Source organism: Miniopterus schreibersii (assembly GCF_964146895.1).
Source record: "Miniopterus schreibersii genome assembly, chromosome: 7".
NCBI classification, from domain to species: Eukaryota; Metazoa; Chordata; class Mammalia; order Chiroptera; family Miniopteridae; genus Miniopterus; species Miniopterus schreibersii.
The window spans coordinates 42,064,493-42,085,719 of record NC_138108.1 but is presented as its reverse complement, the minus strand read 5'-3'; the positions used below and the strand labels follow the sequence as shown (position 1 = coordinate 42,085,719).

Sequence of the window (21,227 nt, the reverse complement as noted above, 5' to 3'; positions counted from 1 at the left end):
AAGATTTACAAAAATGGTCATAGAAAAACTTTTGGGATCCTGAGAGTTAGCCAAGCAAAGGCCTAGAGACTGAGACTGCTGCCCCTGAAAAATCTGGAGTCTCTAGAGGGAAGCAAGGCCCAGACGTCCTTGGGAGAGGCTTGCCTCAGGATGACTTCACTTCTCTCCCAGAGCAGTGGGACTGCAACGTCACCCATTTCTTATCTATCGATCAGGTCCCCAAGAATAATTTCATTTGGGCCCAGGATTTTCCCAGGCACTGGGATAACACACTGCTTGTGCAGCACTTATTCCAAGGTGGATGTATTTATGGGACAGGTTTATAATACCATTTATTAAAGTAAGTAACCTAAAGTTTAAACATTGTACATATATGTATGTGTGTGTATACCAGCACCAGGCAGTACTCTGCGGCCCCATAGGAAACAAACTTCATTTAGAATGAACTCAGTTTAACATGCTTTGAAGGCTGAAGTTAGGAAGCAGATTTTAAAATACCTTGTCCACTCTCAACCCCTCACCCTCGCCAGCTCAGCTGGCTCCACACTTCACGGAGGGTGGCCCCCGAATTCCAGCTCAGGAGTGGCTACAGCTAACACCACCAGGCGCCAGTCCTGCGGTGTCTCCAAAAGGTTCTACTAGCAACCCAGGACTTTCGAGATAAATGGGAGAGTTGTATTTTCTCTCAGAGTTGGGACAGGCAGAGATCTAAGCAAACCGGCGTTTCAGAACAGGTGTCGCCTTAGCGGTGTGGGGTGGAAGGGCCCACAGGGTAGAGATAAGATCTCAGGTTGAGAAGCTAACCAAGACCCTCGGCTCCGCGCCCCAGGGCCCGGCTCAGCTACTCCTCCCTGTCACTGCTTCTCTGGGTACATGAAATAATTCCCGATTGTAGACACTCGCTCACCCACAATAATTTATTTCTAAAATAAGCAAGTCTCTGAAACCGTTTCCGGAGGGGGCGCATGGGGATCTTTTGTTCCCCGGAGCCAGCCCTGTCCACTGCGCTGCGAATGGCTTGGGCTCTCGCTCCAGATGTGGACGAACAGAGAGCCCTGAGACCGTCGCGATCTGTGGCAGCCTCTTTCCCTTTCCCCGCACCCTGCCGTTATCTGGAATACACTGGCCCTGGGTGGCCCAGCTGTCGGGTTTCCTCAGGCGTTGCCCTGAGCACCTGGAGCGGCCAGCCCGCTTCCCTCGGTCCCAACCCCAACCCCGCGCCAGCCACCGCGATCACTTACGTGGTCAGGGCCCACGAGGCGCGCGGGAGACCAGGGGTCCGGGCGGCAAACGTGCTGCTGTGCTGGGGGCACCGCACCGGGCTCCACACCCTGCCCTACACCCAAAAACAGGCGCTAGGAAGGAGCCACTGAAACCACAAGTGCAGCACGGAAATCGAGAGGAGTCCAGCAGCTCCGGGAGTTGTCTGGCAGCAGAGTCATGAGCTGGTTGTTGCTACAAAGTATCGCGGAGAGCTTGGGTGATTAAGAAAAAAAATCTTTTTAAACGTTGGCAAAGCCGTTATTGGTTTGGAGGATCGGTTGTGGGGTGGGTGTTGGGTGTTGTTGGGTTTTTTTTGGTGTGTTTTTTTTTCTGCTTTTGTTTTTCTTTTTGCTCCAACCACACTGCCTGAAATATTTCTACCCCCAACATCATGCCCTTAAACCAAAGGAGAGGAATTCCGCGGGCAGCAGCTGCTGCTACTGAAGTCAAAAAAGAGAAAAGCCCCTTCCACTAATATCTGAAACGACAGCACCGATGTAATTTGTTTTGAATGTTCATTTTTATTGGTGTTCCTTCTGCCAAAATGTACTTGATTACAGAGGTTTGTCCTGTGATCATTGCGCACTCCAGACAGGGGAAGGTGCATCGGCGAAGGTTCAGCTCAGGCCAGATCAAATCCCGGGCTGTTTAACGCTGAAAGGCTGCATGTTGCTATTAGTGTTAAATATATGGCTAATTATGCGTATGAAAATTAAACATCAGTGTTATGCTAATGGGGCGCCTTCAGCTGCGGATCCGAGCACTTGAGACTAGCATTTAATCAAATGAATCAGTAACTAATACATCTGCACGTGTGAACTTTCACAAGATCATTTCCCCGTTCCCGCCACACTGCTAAATTATGAAAGAAATAATTATCAACACTTTCTAATTACCTAACAAAGTAATTTGGGATTCACCGTGAGGCTGGAGAGATGGGGACCCAACAGCCCCTCGAAGGCAGCGTGGTTCGCACTGCGCCTAGAGAGGGGTGGCTGTGTGGGGGGAGGGGGGGCTTTTGTGCACTTTTCTGTACCTAGCGCCCCAGAAAATAGAAGGTGCTTTGGCAGCTTTTGCCTCCACCAGCCCTGGCCCCAGTTCCAGTGGCTCCCGCTTTGACCCCTGAAGATGAGGAGGACCCTGGGCGACAATGAGAGACATGTCCACACACAGATATGTGAGTCTACTATTCGCTGGTTTGCCGCGGGCTTCAGTGTCCCCCGGATTCCTAAACCCCCAGTACTCTCGCCAGACCCCAGGAGAACGGAAAATGACCACCTGACTTGCGCGGCTCAAGAACTGAGCCAGCCAGTGCCGGGGCTCCGCTGGGCGCCGCGCCCTAGGGGCGAGTGAGCCCTGGGCGCTCCGCTCAAAAGGAGTGGGGAGGGGAGGGGTGGGGAAGGGAGGTTGGGAGGGGAAGTGGGGTGGGAGGGTGTGGGGGGCGGTGCGGCCGCCTTTCCTGGGAGGAGAAGCGCGGGTTCCTGGCTCTCGGCGCGCACTGCTGTAATCAGACCGGTGCAGCCTTGAGCTAGAGCGGCCAGCTGGGCCTGGAGCAATGCGAGCCGGCCTCGGGGAGCGGCGGCGGCGGCGCGGCGGCCGAGTGAGTGAGTTCGCCCCGAGGGCCCCAAATCTCGCCCCAGGGATGTGGCAGAGCGGACCCAGGCTCGGGCGGGGCCTCCCGGAGCGAGCTGCGCTCGGCACCAGAAGCTGAGGAGGATAGTGCTCTGTAGGCCGCCTTCAGCGCCCCCCAGTGCGGGACTTCACGCTCGGGAGGCCGCTGCCAGGCTCCAGAGCTGCCCCAGCTCAGCCCCAGACCTGGTGGCCGCGGCTAGGAGGAGGTGTGCCCGGGGCCCCGACGTTGGGGGTGGGAGGGGGGTGGGGAGAGTAGGGGTAGGGGAGGGCGGCCGCCGAGTCGCAGGCTGTTTTCTGGGAAGTGAGGTGCACCGGGAGGCGGGAGGCCGAGGAGCCGCGGGCCGCGGTAGTCCTGGAGAGGGCGCCGCAGCCCGTCGCGCGCCCCACACCGCGCGCTCTGTTGCAGAGGAGCCAGCCCTGGCTGGGAAGTGTGGACGCGTCTCTCCGGAGGCCCGGCCGCCTCGAGCGCGCTAGTCCAGCGGAGCCGGAGCACCTCGGACCAATCCCCGGTGATTATGCAAGACAGCGGACCAATCAGCTCCGCCAGCTCATGAATATTTATGACCTTGGCTGAGTCAAAGCTTTGAAGCGAGTTTGGGGAGCTCAGCAGCATCATGCTTAGACTTTTCAAAGAGACAAACTCCATTTTCTTATGAATGGAAAGTGAAAACCCCTGTTCCGCTTAAATTGGGTTCCTTCCTGTCCTGAGAAACACAGAGACCCCCAAAAGGAAAGCAGAGGAGAGAGAGAGAGACCCACACTCAGACCCCGCGAGAAGAGATGACCATGACCACCATGCCAGAAAGTCTCAACAGCCCCGTGTCGGGCAAGGCGGTGTTCATGGAGTTTGGGCCGCCCAACCAGCAAATGTCTCCTTCTCCCATGTCCCACGGGCACTACTCCATGCACTGTTTACACTCGGCGGGCCATTCGCAGCCCGACGGCGCCTACAGCTCGGCCTCGTCTTTCTCCCGACCGCTGGGCTACCCCTACGTCAACTCGGTCAGCAGCCACGCGTCCAGCCCCTACATCAGTTCCGTGCAGTCCTACCCAGGCAGCGCCAGCCTCGCCCAGAGCCGCCTGGACGATCCAGGTACGTGCGCCTGCCCGGGAGAGGGAGACGGAGAGGTACGAAGGGAGAGAGGGAGGGGAGATGGGAGGGGAGAGGAGGGGAGGGAGGGAGAGAGAGAGAGAGAGAGAGAGAGAGAGAGAGAGAGAGAGAGAGGTGGGTGGGGGTGGGGAGGGCGCCGGAGCAGTGGAGGTTTCGGGTATCAATCTATGGATCCATGTCATAGCAAAGAAAAAATTTTTTAAAATCCACCCAGCTAACAACTACCCAGCAAAGGATAAATAAATCCGAGAGCGTCTCCTGGCACTAGCTGGGCTTCTGGGTGGCTCCGTGCACCGAGCACACAATGCCCCGCTGGAAAACAGAAACCCACATGTGCACGTATTAGTCTCGGTAATTATTTATTGCGTAGCGCTATAAACAATGTATGCAATTAAGGGTAATTAAACCTCAACTACTGCCTGCAAAAACAGCAAACTTTCCCTGCAAAGGCAGGAGCCGCGCGCCTGGGAACTGCCCCAGTCTGCCTGCAGCGGCCCGGGTCCGGCCCTCGGATTTTACGCGACCCTTTCCTGGTTTCTGGAGCTTCTTGAGCTTTCCCTCTCCCGGTCCTGCTTCCGTCACCGCACTCCTTAGCCACTCGCCCCCCCCCCCAAGCTCCCCAAACTGAAGGCTGTCCCTCGCATTAACAACGGCCCCCGCTTCTGCTGTGCCTCCAGGGGCTGACTCCGAGAAGAGCACGGTTGTGGAAGGCGGTGAAGTGCGCTTCAACGGCAAGGGGAAGAAGATCCGCAAGCCAAGGACGATTTACTCCAGTTTGCAGTTGCAGGCTTTGAACCGGAGGTTCCAGCAAACTCAGTACCTAGCTCTGCCCGAGAGGGCGGAGCTCGCGGCCTCCTTGGGACTCACGCAAACGCAGGTACCTCGCTGCTGCCCCACCGCCGAGCAGGCTTCCTGCGACCCGCCTGCGCCTGGAGCTTTAATTTTTGCTCTTTGGCCCTCGGGGTCGGTGGGAGTGTGTGCGTGTGTGCGCGCGCGCGCGCGTGTCCCCGCCACCGCAGGCTCTCCCAGCGTCTCTCCTTCCTCCCTCTTTCTGTCTGTCCTGGCTCTCCCCGCACTCCGTACTCCGGCCCTCTAACTCTGGACAATCTGATTAGGGCGCAGGGAGGATTTCCCCAGACGTTTTCTGTGGGGATTCTGAAGGCACACGTGCCCGAACCTCTGGAACAATAGACGCGGGCCTTAATCCCTTCTTCGCCTTTTAAAGTGTGTAGCTAATCCCTCCGGGCCTGGGCCCGAGCCTGCGTCTCCCCCCTCCTCCTCTTTCCCCCCCGCGGGGGGAGGGGGAGCCTTTCCTTTGCCCTCTCTCACCTCCCAGGTCCCAGACCCTGGAGGAGAAAGGGCCCTTCCTTCCCGGATTTCTGTCAGACTTCGGGGAGCCCATGGGCATTTTGACGACGAAAGGCGCGGGTTTCCAACGTTGAGGCCGGGATTTGGAGCAGAGCTGGGGAGACAAACACCCTAAGGAAAAGTTGACTTGAGTCCAAATGAAAAGTTTAACAAAACCTTGTGGCCTCCTTGGTCAGTCCCCAACTCACTCAAGGCCAGAAAGGTTAGCAAAGAGAAGGCGGGTAGAATTGCAAATAAATTTCCTCCACTCCTTTCCTCTACTCGATTCTTTTATTGATGTTCACATTGGAATTAAGGGCCTATGTTGTGTAGGCGCTGCGTCTTCCCCAGGCAACTGCCAGCCAGGGCTGGGCTCAGTCCCTGGCAGGAGACGGCCTAGATCCGCGCCCCCGGGCCCGCCACGCCCCCTGGCTCTCAGAGCTGCCCCCGGCCGGCCCTCCTAGGCGGCGGCCGCAGTAGTGCCCGGCTCCCCCGGCTGGGAGCCGTCCCTTCGCCCAGGCCAGTAAAGGGCATCCTCTCTCGCCGTCCCACTGCCCACGACCCGATAGGCACAATGGACCTAGCCCAGTCACGTTGCTGTCCGCTCTTGCAGGTCAAGATCTGGTTCCAGAACAAGCGCTCCAAGTTCAAGAAGCTGATGAAGCAGGGCGGGGCCGCCCTGGAGGGCAGCGCGCTGGCCAACGGCAGGGCGCTGTCTGCCGGCTCCCCGCCGGTGCCGCCCGGCTGGAACCCCAACTCCTCATCCGGGAAGGGCTCGGGCGGCAGCGCGGGCTCCTACATCCCCAGCTACACGTCGTGGTACCCCTCGGCGCACCAAGAAGCTATGCAGCAACCCCAACTTATGTGAGGCTGCCCAGCCGTTCCCGCCCACCTCCTTCCCGCTTCCCCGGTCCGGCCCTCCCGCCTCCCGGTCCGTCCACCCCACTCGCGTGCCCTGGACGCGGAGAAGGGCCCAGAGGGAAAGAAGAAGGAACAGTGCAGGGGGGCGACCGCCGCCTGCGCAGAGCCCCTCGCTGTCCGGGCTGACTGCTTCCCTGGCGCCCACACCCTCGGCGAACCCCGGCCTGGGCCACGCGCAGCAGAGAGAGGCCTCGGGGCGCAGTCAGAGCCGCGGGGAGACAGCCCGAGCGGCAAGATAGCCCGCTGGACCCCACCCGCCACCCTCAGTTGTGTGGGACTATCAGGAAACAAACAAACAAACAAACACGAAAGCAATGTAGGAAAAGCAAAAGCTATTCTCTGTCCTGTCGGTCTCTTGTCTCCTTTCGCTCTGTATCTGTGCGCTGACAAGTCGGGGTCCTCGTCTGTCCGCTGTCCTCACGCTGCGGCCTCTGAAAAAAGTCACCAGGTCCCGGGAGGCGAGGTCCAGCCCGGATACCTGGTGTGTCGTCCTTTCAGACCTTGTCCTGGGCCTGCCTAAACACCTGTTAGCTCGTTCGGGAACTGGGGGGAACTGGAGGGGGGGTATTTATTGAGCAATGGACTTGGCCTGAGGCTGAAGGCCGGCCAGTGCGCGGCTCGGTGGGGCCGGCGGAGCGCGCTGTCCACGCAGACCGAGTAATTTAACGCACCCGGGAAGAACAATGAGGGGGACCTGGTGATTTTTAATTTATACAGTAACTTTTGTATTTCGCTGGTATAAAGAGGTTGGAGCCGAATGATTTGCGTATTTTACGTGTCCCGTATTATTTCAAAAAGAAAGAAACGAAGCCAACACAATTTCTCATCTCGAGAAGAATGCTGAGTCTCCCTGCCTGGACCGGAGGGAAAGCCTGAATCCTCTCCTTAGGGAGAAAGGGAGCGAGGGCCGTGGGCCGCGGTGAGAAAAGAGGCGGGTGTGAGCGAGGGCCCTCCTGCCAGTGGGCTTTAAAAGAAGACAAAAGCAGCTTTACAACAACCCCCAGAGGCTCGACCAGAATGATGCCAGTCACCACCCTGACCGCAGTCTCCCGTGCAGGATCTAATCGCTGTACATATTGTTGTTATTAATTATTATTGTTATTATTATTGTTCTGTAAACATGTTGCACAAGCTTAGCTTTTTTCCGTTCCGTTGTGTGTGGCCGTAAAACCTGATGCTTTGTGAAATGAGAATCTTGACATTTTACTTGTGAAATTTGGAAAATGTGATCAGTTAAAATCAACCATGTTTTGTGTTCTCTATGTCAAAGTTTAGTTTTATATTGAGAATGTTAACTTATTGCTTTGTATCTTGGAAAAAAAGAACTTTGTAAATAAGTTATAAAGTTTCTTTGACACAGTAAAATTATGGTTTCGAGAAAGAGCTGCCGTATGGTGTGCTGTGTGAGGAGCGCTGGGGCCCGGCCAGGCTTCCACCTCTGGGACACGTGCAGGGCCAGCGACTCTGACTCCAGACAACCGGGAGAAGGGGCCAGGGCCCCTGGGGCGGCTCTTCTGGCCTCGCGCCTAGCTCCCGGCTGCCCAGGGGTCTGATCCCTGCCTGTGTTAGGAGGGTCTCTGGGAAGGAGGTTGAGGAACAGGTGCCGCTTGGCGGAGCCGGGGCTCGGGAACCAAAGGGGCTGTGAAGGCCGGCTGAGCAGAGATCAAAGCAGAACTCGGAGACAGCCGGTCAGCGAGATGTGAGTGGCCTCCACCCCCATCCCCGCAACACACACGTCCAGTCACCTTGCGGGACGCCTAGAAGCATGGAGACCAAGACACCCGGCTTCCCCCCTCGCCTCCGTGGGGATCTGGCCTCCCGGCTTTGGCTTGTCCCGAGGGCGCTGGATCTCGACGCGGAAAAGACGCGGCCAGACGCCGGAAAGGGACCGGAAGGACACGTCTGTCAGGCTGCCCCCCAATCAATCAGTGCGCTTCCGGGGACAGTCTCAAGGCGCCACCAGGGCTCTCCACAGACACTCCCATCCACAGGCCCCTTGCACAAGGAGAGACCTATTCCCGCCTAAGGATCCCGGGCTTTTTTTTCTGCGCCTGGGAGAAATGGAGGGGCCACGGGAGAGCCTGGTGGGCGCCGCTGACTTGTTGGAACCAGAGAGCTGGCCCAGTGGAGTCCCCTACCCCAGTTCCAAGCCGGGTCGTTAAGGGGGCACCTCCAATGAACCACTCAATCAGTTCTCTCCAGATAAACGTGAGCTGGGAGCAGTTATAAACAACCTGGCTTCCTCCTCGGCTGGTTGGCGGGGCGCCTCTGACCACCCTCAACCCCAAATCCTGCAGCCGAGCGGAGGAAGTATGGGGAAGCTGCGGGCCCCAAAGGGCTGCGTCCAGCGATTCCCGCTTCTCCCACAGCCGCCTTCCGACACTGGCCCTCCGCCTTTGGGGGACCCTTTGCAGTGCGCGGCGGGGAGCAGAGCGAGGAAGGCAGTGATCTGTGTTGTGACAAGCACCCATTTTTCAATTGGTGCTGGTGAAAGATCAGACGCGCCTGGCTCTTCCGACGCCCTTTGGGAAGGGGAGGGGAAGCGGCGGAGGAGGGGGTGATGGAGGAAGAAGGGAGGTAGTGGGGGATGGAGCCCGGGACCTCGAGGCCCCTTCTGGGCCTGGCATTGGGCTTTTCTTCTTCCGCAGGTCCCCAGAACCTGGAGCGCTAATGGGGGAACTGAGACCGCTGAGACCAAGGTGCGCGCGCGGACCCGCCTGGAAGCTGGAAGGCAACCGATTGCCCCGACTGCGCGCCGGCGCCCGCCGGGGCAGGACCTTCCTGGATTTGGCTTCCCTGCAAGATGTGCCTTTGCTAGAGGGGGATTTTGGCAGATTTCTCTCACGCATCCAACTTGGTTTCCTCAGACGGCAGCCAGGGCCCAATGCCTGAAGCCACGGGCAAGATCTATTTGGTCAAGCGGGTTTTAATACTTTGAGATATTAGCTTATACTAATTTAATAATCTCTTGCTAACAGTTCAAATAGAGAAATTATTAGTTTTAGCTCAACGAAGGCGGTCTTTAGTTAGGCTCTATTATAATTATAAGCGGTTGTACTTTTTAAAATGTTAATCTCAATATAGGCCTAATTAATGCTGCCTTGTTACTGACAAGTAGTTCATCAAATATCTGATTCAAAGATTTTCATAATGAGTATATTAATTAAACTATGAATAATCTAAAGGTGGTTATATTTAAACAATACCTCATTATAATGATTAAATACTGATTCTGAATATTATGTCTTAACAATTGTCACTTAGAAAACACAACCTTTCCTTATGTATGAGTCTGTAATGGCAAAATGCAATTTTGGGATTTTTTCCCCTTGTTCAAAAAATGTGAACCTCATTTTAAAACACTTCTGAAATAGGTTACACACAGCTTAATGATTATAAAAATGACTCTTTTCTGCAAAAAAAGACCCCAAAGTGCGTGTACAGCTGCAAACCCAAGAGGGTCAGCATCATTTCACTGTATTCTCTTCTTGATTACAAGCCGGGCCCATCAAACACAACATAATTACAGTAATTTCAGGTTTATTTATTCTAATGCAGTTTCCCCATCTCTCTGGTAATTATGAGCAATTTTTTCGCCCAGGGAATCTTTTTGCATTAACAAAAGAGATAACGCACTGAAAGCCAAATTTGCTGTGCATTGAGAAAAGGGGAAAAAAAATCAAATAGGTGCGAGCTGCCATCTCTGCAATTCTCCGGTACCGGAGCCGGCAAATTGCTTGCAGGTGTATGGAGCAAGCTTGTCAATGGCCAGGCCTCCAAATTAGCAAATGCACAGCGTCGAAGTAATGAAGACAGACTTAGCAAAATTGCCAAACAACAGATACCTCTTTAATATCTTCTTTCAGATGCACTCGCTCAAAAAGGGGTAGGGGTAGAAGCGGAGGGGCAAAAGCAACAACCCCAAGTCCCCTCCTCACTGGTCTTGGGTTTCAGAAGCCTGAAACTGAGTGGTCTCACTAGTAGTTTAATTGTGGAAGAACCCAGCTCCTAAATCTAGGCAACATTTTAAAAATATGAAATGGGAAACATGTTTATATAGTTCACAGCTTTCCTTTATTGGCTACCATGTTTTATGTTTATGTTTTCTTTTGGGGGATCTGCACCTATGTTTTCTTTGGACAGATGGCTCTTCAGACTTTTCTATTCTGCATTAGTTTTAAGAGCCACAAAAAAGTTTTAAAATCCCCCCCCCCCATATGAACAGAAGTACGAATTTATTCTGGGAGTCATTTGGTGTAGAAATCTCTCCCCTTGAAGAAATCATCAATTTCTGTCACCTAAAGAAAGCTAGATCTGGGTGCTGAAGACAGAACCTGAGATGCTTGATCCCAAGAAAAACTGGAGCAGAAAGAAGCCACCCAGGCCTCCGGTTTTGTATTTTTATCCTGCTGTCCATCTTTCATTCTGTATCTTTAAAAAAACCAATTTCAGGATTCTCTAGGTTTTGTCATCCCACCGCCTGGGTTAATCATCCTGAAATCAAAGGCTCAAGCGAACTTTTCTGCTCCTGATCCCTCAGGACCATAAGAACGTCCATCAACTGCAGTACAGAGGGTAAGGGTCTTTCCCTCCCACGACTCAAAGAAATCCTCTTTAGGTCCCCGGCTCCACAACAAACCCAGACTCCAGTGTGGACAGGCAAACGTCCTAAAGGTGCCCTCCCCAGGCTAAAGAAACATGTCACCCCCCCACCCACTCCTTTCCTATTTCCCGCCCTCATCCCCCAACCTTCAGGGATTAACACTTCCTGAAACATCAAGCGTTTTTATAAAAAGGAAAAAAATAATCCTGACACCGTTGACAAGAAGTTTTGATGGAAGAATTAGCTGGTGCATACATAATCACTCCCCCACCCTCCTGCTCCCGGAGCGGGAGCCGCCGCGGCGGGCGCAGCTCAGCCTCCAACCCTCTGAAAAATGAAACCGGTTTCCACCCTTACCTTCTTCAGTGTCAATTTCAGATAATCTGGACACAATCTTTGCTACATCAAATCAAAAGGGTCGAAGGCGGCTTTTGGCTGGGAGAATGACAGGAAAGAAAAAGGGAGAAGGAAAAAAAAAAAAAAAAGGAAAAATAGGAAATACAAAACCGACCAAACCAGAGCAAAACAAAACCAGAAAACCAAAAAGAATCCCCCAGCCCCATCCTCCTATCCCGAGCGTAGAGTGGAAAGAGGTCCCCAGGACGAGGCGCCTCCGAGCGCGCAGGCTTTTTGCAGCTCGGCGCCTGCAGAATAGGACTGAAATTTTCGGCTATATAGCCTCTGTCTTTATAGCTGATGAAAAAAATTGCAGATTATTAGCATAAATGTTTACTCTTCATTACGCTGATGACATTGTGCACTCGAGATCTTGGTAATCTTTGGGAAAATTATGAGTAATTTTTAAAAATTTTAAAGCAGCAGCAGTTACCATGCAATTCAGGCTAATTCTGCGTAGGCTCCGAACGGATATAATTATCGAGGAGTCAAGATGTTATGCTAAAAACTATGCATTGATATTCCCATTTATTATGTACATACAACTTTGACAATGTTGATGCTTGAAATAGCAGGAAATTGTCTTGCGCAAAAATTACAGTCCATATTAGGACATCTGAAATTGCGAAGAATTATATAGTAATTGCAGGCTTTCAGATGGGAGAGCCAGAATGCTCAAACTAGTGCAAATGTGGATAAAATTACAGATCAGAGCAAAAATTAGGGGAAAAGGGGGTCTGGGATTTTTCAGGTTGGCTATAGGATTCCGGAAGTGTCTAATGCCACATGATTGCTGCAGCTTTAGGGGAGACATTCATGCCTCAAATAGCGCCTTGGCCAGGGTGGCTTTAATTGAATTTCTTGGGCTTTTTCTCTTAATAGGGGCAAATGAGAAAATTGGCCACCCAAGGCAAATAAATTTTCACTGTTGTCCCGTGAACATGTCGGCAAGAGAATCCCTTTCCCCGCGTGTCTGCTTTCTCAGGCTTGGATGCCCCCGAGGCCCTGGGCTCCCACCCTAAATTCGGCAACAGAGCGTGAAAGTGACTAAGCCGGATCCCCACCCCCCACCCCACCCCACCCTCTCCCTTTCTTTTTCTTTACGGTTCTCCCCTCCTCCTTCCTTAGGCCCCTTTCCCGGATTCTTGAAATCCCCTCCACAGCCCAGCCAGGTAGGTCTCTAGAATCCGCAGGCCGGGAGCCGAGGGCGGGAGGCGGGGAGCAGGGTGAGGGGGCAGCTGGTTGACTGAGGAGCTCTGTGAGGCGACTTAGCACCCCAAGACAGAGGGGTAGCTGTCCCACAGTGCCGGCGAATATGAGCCTCCTGTGTGGAGGCTTTGGGACCAGGAGAGAAGCAGCTCGACGAGGTCGTTGGAGCCAGCCCCCCATCGCCCCTGATGGCGCCCCCCAGAAACACTCCCCACCGGGGCGGCGCTTCCCTCGGGCGCCGAGACACCCTGCGACTTTAAGACGCGGAGGCCGGGGCGCGGAGGGATGGGGCGGGGCGGGGCGGAGGCCGCCCGGAGGAGGGGGCGGCCGCGCGCTCCGGGCGGGAGAAGGCTCCCCGAGTGCGGCCGCGGCTCTGAGCAGCTGGATTCGGTCAGGTGCCAGAGCCAGAAGTCCCCATTGTTCCGAAAGCGACGATTTCACCTCGAGGGTGTCTGAGACTCCAGGAGCACAAAAAGGAGGGAGGAGTGTTAGAGCGGAGAGCCCGCCATGTTTGCTAGGTGCCGGCGCCGCTCCGCGCTCCGGGATTACCCTCGCGGGTTCCACGTTCATCCTTCCCTCCCCGAAGTTCTAATCCTCTGTCCCGCAGCCCCAGCCCGCCTCTCGGAGCCATCCTCCACCTTCCCCGGCTCCCCGCCCAAATTGCGCCAAACCCCCTGGCCCCCCAGCTCCTAGCGCTGGCCCGACCCGACTCGGGGCACAGCCAGTGGCACGGGGACCCCTGAGGATCCCCAAAACGGAGTATCCCAGGAGCGCTTCCGCGCAGCTCGCCAACTGCTAAGACACCGCAGTGTTTGCGGTCTGGCCCGACTCGGAGGACCCGCGAGCGGCCGGAGCGGGAGCCCGAGGCGGTCCGGGAGGGAAGTCTCCCTGGAGACTGTGCCTGCGCTCCCACGTGGAGGCGCCGAGGGACTGCTCCTTGGAGACCTGCCTGCTCTTTCTTTTCTTGAAACAGTGTCTCCCTCGCCCCGCCCGGCCCCTGGCCCCGGGGCGGAATGTAACATCTTGTAATGTGGCAATCACTGACAAAGCAGTCCCCGGGAGGGGAACTCCCCGCAGTGAGGCCTCGCAGGGACCCCGGGCTTCCGCGTCCGCCCGCGCTGGTGTTTAGGGGCGGGGCAGCGGGTAAAGCTGGTGGGTCAGATCCCAGGTGGGGAGGGAGGATCCGAATCCGGGGAGGTTTTCCTGGGGCTGTTTTGGGTGACTCGACCCTGCCTGAGCCCGCGGGTCTCCCGAGAGCCCAGTCTGACAGGGCCAGGGGCGCGCCCCCCCCCCCGCTTCCCGGACCTGGGACCCCAAAGTCGAATGCAAAGGGATTTGTATTTTAGAAGGAAGAGAGAATCTGTAGCTTCATTCTCAAGGAGGTCTCTGATGCTACAACGGGTTTACAGCACTGGTGGTTGCTGTCCCTTGGCGGGAAAGGAGCGCACTCGTGACTTTTGAGCGAGTGCCTGGGACCCTGACTCGGTGGAAGGACGCGGGAGTTGCCCCTGGGGTTTTCAGTCCGTGCGGATGACTTTTTTAAAAGGCAAGGGGGCTTACTGGTCCCGGTCGTCGTTTTCCTGGGGGGGGGGGGTTCTAGCAGTGGAGGGAACTGTTTGACAACTTCCAACACTGCCCCTTTCATCCCTCTTCCCTCCCTCCCCTTTGCCCTACGAAACTGTTTGTAAACAAAGCTGTGGTCTTCTCGCGCTCTCTCCGCCCCCATCAAACTTGTTACTTCTCCCAAACTCGCCCCACCAGTCTCGGAAATCCTTACACAGGACGGATATTCACAATTTTCACAAGTAATACTGAAAAAAGCCTGAGGGGAAACTTCCTAAACGGTCCCACATTGCAGCCGCACTGATTAGGCCCGGGATCCGATCCCTTTCTTCTCTGCCCTCCCCAGCTCGGGGGCGGCGGGGAGGGCGACTGGAACTGGGGGCAGCGGGAGGGGGGTGTGACTGCGCTCCTCCGACCCCTCGGGGCCGGGTGGCGCACGGCGGGGCGCACGCTGGGGGTGGGGGTGGGCGGCGGGAATAGGAGGAAAGGGGGTGCGGGTGCGTCCCTGCTGCCAGCCTCAGGAATTGGAACTCAGTGCCAGCGCTCCGCAGGAGTTTGGAGCTATCCTGCCGAGAGGTGGAGCGGAGGGGGTCGGGAACCCCTCACTCTACGGCTTCCCTCCCCGGCTTCCCAGCGCTTGTCATACCCTGTCTCTGGCCTGATATTTCACGCAAGCGAATGGAAGGGGGTTGCAATGAAGATTTATGTGTGTTCCTAGCGCGGCTGGTTTCCCAGTGTAGGGAGACGAGATCGCCGCTTCCCATTTCCATTTTTCACTCGCGCTTTGGGGAGCGCCGTCGGGCGCGGGGGGAGCTAGTCTGCTGGCGGCGGGCTGATCACAGGGCTCCGGGTCCCCCAGCGGGCAGCGAGACTGTGAGAAAGGCTTGCCAGCGCTTCGCCCCCGGCAGGGCTGGTGCCGGCCCCCGCCTCCCCAAGCCCGGCTTTGTTTCTCCCCTCGCTCACCCCTCCCCCACTCCTCCCTCCTCCTCACTCTGGGACCCAGGCGCATCCTCGCTTTCCCCTCTCTTTGCCCTTCTCCTAGTCTACGGAAACGCCCCCTTCCTCTGGCCCCTGCACCCTTCTGCCCTCTGTTTCGCGAGCTTCCCAGGGAAAGGCGCGCCGTGGCCCGGCCCGACCCCGCCGCCGCCGCCGGGTGCCAGGTTCGGTGACTCCCTCGAGTCTGTGGGGCCTCGGCCCACCCCAGAGCTGGGGCCGCCCGCCCTCCCGGCTCCCAGGCTCGCTCATGCCAAGGCCTGTTGCGTGATTCCAACTTGGGCTGACATTCTCTGCCCCGGGCGCTCCGGCGTAGGCCTCTTAATCATCTTGTCTGCTGCAGATCCTCTGCACCAGCCAATTTACTGCCCGGTTTCTCCGTGCTGGTTTCAGGAGGGGGGAGGGGAATGCGCGCAAAGGAAGGGAGGGCAGACATTGGCACTCAAAGAAAACCACGGAATTTGGAGCTGGGGGGAGGGAGGACTGCAATGGGGATCTGCTAGGCAGCGGCTGCTTAGGGAAGCCAGAACCTCGGTGTCAATGGGATTCAGCCCAGGCCTCCCTAGCCTGGGAAAACACGCAGGAATGCAAAGGGACACAGGGTTGTGTAACCTCCCTGCTTTCTGATGAGCCCCAACTCCCTGGACCACACTCTGTTGTAAGGCAGGCTCAGTGCAGGCCCCAAAACAATCTGGCCAGAAAAGTTGGAATTCCTCTCAGGATAACCTCACTGAGCCTAGAAAGTCACTCCCATCTGATGTCTGTCTTTTGGCAGACGTGAGTTGAAGACATACAACAAGGACTGCCTGAAAAGCCGTGCTAGAGGAGAGGAGGACTGGGTCTGGCAGGCATGGTTGTCTGGCTTGCCAAACTCCTCTCCAGTAGAGCCTGGCCCCTTCGGAAGGGATGCCCAAGGTTAAGTCTTCCATGTGGGAAAGGGCCAGAGGTCTCCCAGCCCTAAGGTGCTGCTCTTCCACACAAGATGAGGTTGGAAAGGCCTCTGGCTAACTCTGGGCCTCATAATTGCAAACAGAAGTAAAAAGCCTCCTTGTTTGGGGGCACCAGGCTCAAACAATATACGTACTACTAATAGCAAAAATGTATTGAGTGCTTACTATGTGCCAGGCACTGTTACATCGTTGCCTCATTAAATGCTCACAACACTGAGATAGCTGTTTTCATTTCTCCGGTGCACCGCAACACAGAGAGGTGAAGTAGGTAGCCCAAAGTCACACAGTGAGTGACTGAAACCAGGGAGTTTCCAACTGTATGCCCCAGTACTTTCAAGAAAAGGAACTCTAAGTTCAGGCCTGCATTACTCGCCTACCCCTGGTCTTTGCAGAGCTTGCCAGAAAGTAGGGTCACTTCCCAAGTGGGAAACTATTTGGGTGGGAAGGTGGCAAGCAGAGCTGAATGATGTGTGGACCTGTCCCCTCAGAGAATGTGAGGTGGAATGATGCCCCTTCCGAAGCAATGGGCATCAGTCTCCATGTGAGTGTGCATGTGGGCGTGAGTGTGCATATGTGAGTTTGTGTATCAGTGTGTGTGAATTTGTGTCCCGTGTGTGTCCTTCAGTATGAGTGTGTATGAGAGTATGTGATAGTACTGATGTGTCTGGGAGAGTCACAGTGTGGGATTGCATCTGCGCTAGCGAAGCCTTGGGCACTGAGGTCGCCCTGCATTCCAGAGCAGCCAACCGAGTCGCCCGAGGACCCGGGTGACTCACTGAATTCTAGGCTCAGCCAGCCCCAGAGGGCTGCGGGACAAACCGAGGGGAGGGTCCAGTGTAGAGATCAGGCTCTGCTCGGGCTGCAGGTTCCCCGCTGCCGCTCCCAACCACTGCGTGGCCAGCAGCTGTGGCACCGAAGCACTGCGTGGCCAGCGCCGCGGCCCCGGAGGCCGCAGAGACAGCCCAGGAGCCGGGCGGAGGCCCCGGCGCCGGAGGGACCGAGAGGGCGGAGACTGAGCCGCCAGGCGCCGAGTGACTCACGGCGCTCGGAGCGGGAGAACCCCGCGTCCCGACGCGGGTGGAGGCAGCGCGGGAACATTCCGCCGGGGCCGTGACAGGGGGGAGCCTGTCCTTGCCTCGCCGCGCGTCGGGCGCTCACAGCTTTCTAAAGACGCAAATGTCACTCTTGGCTGCGCAGCGGCCGAGCTTCCAGGTCATGACACCGAGGTAAAAACGCACCCATCCAATGAAAACAATAATTTATTTAAATAATCTCTTCATATTGTAAAATCAACATTAAGAGCATGTTGTTTTCATAATAAATAACCCCAAAATACCTTTCATTTTAAGAACAAAGACTTTAGGATAAGATATAACAAATCCAAATCAGTAGCTTAGCTTAACTGAGAAAAATTTTAAGGGAAAAATAAACCGGAGGGGTTGCTGAGGTCGCTGCTAAACCGGAGTTTTCACAAGTGAGGGTTTACAAAAAAGTCTGAAAAGATGAGTATTTTTATACAAATAAATCAGTGGGAAAATCTGCACAGACACATTTATTTACAAACTCTATGTCGAAGTCCAGGCTAATAATCCTGAATAGGTTTTAAAAAAGATAATTTAAACACACTTTTTTTTTTTTTTTGCAGTGTCCACATATTAAAAAATCATTTTTTTTCCCCAACATCAAAATGAGGTCATCCGCAAAGGCACCTAAACTTTTAAAAATAAAAAATGAAAAAAAAAAACTCCACTGGTGATGGATGAGAGAGCTAAGGGAGAGTTCCCGGCTGGGAGAGAGCTAAGGCGGGGCGAGGGTGAGCCTCCGGGGGCTGCAAATGGCAGAGCCGGGGGGAAGGCGGCGGGCGGCCGGGGTCAGGAGGGCGGGTGGGGGCGGCGGGCCCGCGGGCTGCACCCCGGAGGTCAGTAACCCCGGCGGACTGCGCGGAGCCTGGAGGCCGGCGCGGAGAAAGGAGCTTCAGAGCGCCCGCGAGCCTCGCGGGCGGGGGAGGAGCCCCTTTCCCGGACTCAGTTCTCGGCCCGGGGCCAGGACGGCGCCGGACAGCCTCGCCGGGAGGGGAGGAGAGGAGACGGGAGGAGACGAGAGGCAAGTCTGAGGCGGGGCTCAGGTCGGAAGGGCGGCCGTGGCCCGCGGCCCTCACCACGCAGCCGCCGGGGACCCCCGAGAGGAGCCTTCCAGCTCCTGGGCGCTCGGTGGCGGCTCCTCGGCGCGGGGCCTGGGCCTGGCCATCCCGGGCCACTACCTCCGGGAGGGGTGGCATCGGCGGGCCAGCTGGAGAGACGCTCGGGCTTGGGCGCGAGCACTGAGCATAACGGGTCTCCGCTCTCTGTCTGACGCAGTCTCCCCGGGGTTAGAAAATCGTCCCGGCGCTCACCGGGGCGCCCCCGCCGCCGTGGTGGTGGTGGTGGTGGTGGTGGTGGTGGTGTGGCTGCTGGGTCTGCGTCGGGTGCAGCAGCGGCGCCGCGGCCTGCAGATGGGAGGCGGAGCCCGAGGCCTGGTGGTACCACGGGTAGTTGCCCAGGAAAGCCGAGGCCGCGCTGCTCGGGCTGGAGCCGGAGCTGCCCGCGCCGCTGCCGCCGCTGCCCGGGCCGCCGCCCACCCGCTGCGGGGCGCCGAAGTCCCAGGAGGCGGGCGCCGAGACCGGCGGCGACGCGCACGGGGGCGAGGCGCTGGCCCCAGGGTGCTGCTCCGAGGGGATCTCACCGCTTTTCCACATCTTCTTGAATTTGGATCGGCGGTTCTGGAACCAGATTTTGACCTTTGTGGAAAAGGGACCCGAGCGTTAGTGGAAGACACTGGGCACCGGGCAGGGAAGGGGAGGAAGCGAAGAAAGACCAACAGCAATAGGTGGAGACCGGGCACCCTGGGCACGCAGGGGGGTCGCGCGAGACGGCCAGGGAGGCTGCGACGATTCCCTGCGCCGTGGGACAGCATCTCAAAAAGCCGGGGACAGGCGGCGTGTGCGCTGCGTTGGTGTTCACAGCGGGAGGAGGTCAGAAGGGCCAATTATTTTACCCGCTTAATCGGTAGCACAGAGAAAGGACGTGGTTCCAGATTTCTGCCCACCCTGTCCTTACTCTGAGAGATTTCAGCTGCGAGTGTAGAAGTTCAGGCCTCTCAAGGAGCGGGCCTCAAAATCCTTAATATCATTTTTAATGCATATATATATTTTAAAACATTGTCCTTAACCGGCCTTCCGCCCAGCCATCCCAGACCTGCGCTCTCCTGGTCCATCTTCCGCCCCCCGCCCCCCAGCCGCGAGCCCTCACCTGAGTCTGGGTGAGGCCCAGAGACGCGGCCAGCTCGGCTCGCTCCGGCAGCGCCAGGTATTGAGTCTTTTGGAAACGCCGCTGAAGAGCCGCCAGTTGGAAACTGGAGTAGATGGTGCGGGGTTTCCGGACTTTCTTTGGCTTCCCGTTCACTATCCGAATTTCAGGCTCGAGGTCCTCTTTCTCTGCAACGATACGGAATCGTGAGAATCGCGCAACCGGGGCGCCCGAGATTCCCCACCCGCAGAGCGGCCCGCGGTGGGACTTGGCCGGAGCCGGGAGGCGGATTCTCAGGCGCAACTTCGCGAGGCGCGCACCGGCGCAGCCACGGGACCCGCGAGCTGGGCCCGCCAGCGAAGGGGAAGATAGGCGCATACTGGAGAGGAAGAAGGAGCAGGCGGCAAGGTAATGAGGTTACTAGGAGGCATGCACCGGTCCGGCGGGTGAGCACCAAGGGACGAGGGACGTACCCAATGACCCTCGGCCACTGGAGGCTGAGAATGGTGAAGGCGACGGACGGGCGCGGAGCAGGTAGTGTGAAAGGCCAGGGCTCCAGAAAGATCCCCGCCCCAAACATTTTTATCCCACCCATCGCAGTAGCTAAACCAACTTGGCACCCTTGACGCCAGCGTTACGCTTACCAGGTTCGTTGTTGGCAGGAGACGAACTGGTCCCGTAGGGCGCATAAGAGGTGTAGGCGGCGGTGTATCCCAGGTCATAGCCACTCTTGGCGGAATAAGGGACGTTGTTGAGGCCGCTGGCGTGGTACTGGTAGGAACCCATGTGCGGGTAGGGCGAGCCCCCCCCGCCGCCTCCGCCCACCGGGTGCTGCTGGTTGGTGTAGTAGCTGCTGTCTGTAGCCGTGGACACCGGGAGGGTCGGCGACTCCTGGGGCTTGTGGAGGCTGCTGCCGTTGCTGCCGCCGGAGCCCGCGCCGCCGCCGCTCGGGGGCTGCTGGTGCTGGTGGTACGTGCTGGAGGCCGTGATCTGGGTCGAGTGCATATCAGCCACCAGACTGTCAAAGACTCCAGTCATCCTGGCCCGGGACGGGGAAGAGCAGGGGTGGCGGGCCGAGCGGGGAAGCGAGGCGCCTCCTCCGTCTCTCCCGGGCCCCTCCAGCAGCCAATGTAATTACGGGGTGGGTAGGTGGGCAGGAAAACGAGAACTGTGGCAACGGTCTAGGCAACTCCTCCTCCGGGGGAGGCGATCACCGTGCACTGCTCGGGACCGCGGCGGCCGGCCGCATCCTCTCTCCGCCTCTCGGCCCCTCGGCAGCTTGCCCAACGTCGGCTCGGGCGGGGGCCGGCCGCGGAGGGGGCCAGGGGTGGCGGGGCTGGGCTGGGGCTCCCGGAGGCGGGAGCAGGTGCGCGGCCCGCTGCGGCTTTACGATTGTCTGCGGGGCGGGCTCCTGCAGGGTGGGCATTTAACACTTGTCACGTGAGCGCAGACAACGTCACCTAGCAACAGCCAATCGGAAGCGGCGGGCCGCGGGGCGGCAGGCACCCCGGAACGCCCGGCGGGCGGGGGGCGGGTGTCGCGGCGCTGGCTCTGCGGCGGCCGCGGTCTCGGGTGCAGACGGGCGGCTGCGGAGTGTGAGCCGAGAGGCGAGGGGGTGGGGGCGGGGCGGGGTGGGGGTGGGGTGGGAGTGAGCGTGGCGGGCCGCGGGACAGGGCGTGAAATCCGAGAATGGCATTTCCCATTCAGGGTACAAGTGCCAACCAGTTGCAGTGACACGTGCCTTCAGGTCCGAGGTCAGCTTTCACACATCGGTCAAAATAAAGCGGCGCCGAGAGCCGCGCCAGCGCTGGCACCGTTTTTCCGTGAAGCGTCTGGCACTTACTTTCCTTGTCAGCCACTCGGCACTTGACACAGTCCGTTGATTTAAATTATCCATAAACCACGTACGGTATAATAATACCTGCTTCCTAACCAGCCCGCAGGGATATTAGGAC

The 21,227-nt window shown here is 57.1% G+C and overlaps 2 protein-coding genes across 3 annotated transcripts; one reads left to right on the top strand and one right to left on the bottom strand.

Annotated features, from left to right (window-relative positions):
* Positions 1-2,715: 2,715 nt before the first annotated feature.
* On the top strand, positions 2,716-7,652 carry DLX1 (distal-less homeobox 1). 2 transcript variants are annotated; one of them, XM_081142490.1, is made up of 4 exons: positions 2,716-2,863; positions 3,302-3,988; positions 4,684-4,883; positions 5,967-7,652. In XM_081142490.1, exons 2-4 carry the CDS (start codon positions 3,676-3,678, stop codon positions 6,219-6,221), a joined length of 768 nt encoding a protein of 255 aa, XP_080998616.1. In that variant the 5' UTR covers positions 2,716-2,863; positions 3,302-3,675; the 3' UTR covers positions 6,222-7,652. The 2 variants fall into 2 exon arrangements, with proteins under 2 accessions (XP_080998616.1, XP_080998617.1); XM_081142491.1 differs by having other exon boundaries at positions 2,750-2,867.
* Positions 7,653-17,229: 9,577 nt separating this feature from the next.
* On the bottom strand, positions 17,230-20,670 carry DLX2 (distal-less homeobox 2). The gene is made up of 3 exons (XM_081142833.1): positions 19,917-20,670; positions 19,276-19,460; positions 17,230-18,764 (listed from the first exon to the last, which is right to left on the bottom strand). The coding sequence occupies exons 1-3, from the start codon at positions 20,308-20,310 to the stop codon at positions 18,357-18,359; spliced, it is 987 nt and encodes a 328-aa protein (XP_080998959.1). The 5' UTR covers positions 20,311-20,670; the 3' UTR covers positions 17,230-18,356.
* Between the last annotated feature and the right edge of the window lie 557 nt (positions 20,671-21,227).

Excerpts from the sequence above, each read along its gene's own strand:
- DLX1 (XM_081142490.1), top strand. The coding sequence starts at position 3,676 with ATGACCATGACCACCATGCCAGAAAGTCTCAACAGCCCCGTGTCGGGC. Across the intron at positions 3,989-4,683 it reads GAGCCGCCTGGACGATCCAG|GGGCTGACTCCGAGAAGAGC; the intron begins GTACGTGCGCCT and ends CTGTGCCTCCAG. Across the intron at positions 4,884-5,966 it reads TGGGACTCACGCAAACGCAG|GTCAAGATCTGGTTCCAGAA; the intron begins GTACCTCGCTGC and ends CCGCTCTTGCAG.
- DLX2 (XM_081142833.1), bottom strand. The coding sequence starts at position 20,310 with ATGACTGGAGTCTTTGACAGTCTGGTGGCTGATATGCACTCGACCCAG. Across the intron at positions 19,461-19,916 it reads TCCTGCCAACAACGAACCTG|AGAAAGAGGACCTCGAGCCT; the intron begins GTAAGCGTAACG and ends GTATCGTTGCAG. Across the intron at positions 18,765-19,275 it reads TGGGCCTCACCCAGACTCAG|GTCAAAATCTGGTTCCAGAA; the intron begins GTGAGGGCTCGC and ends TTTTCCACAAAG.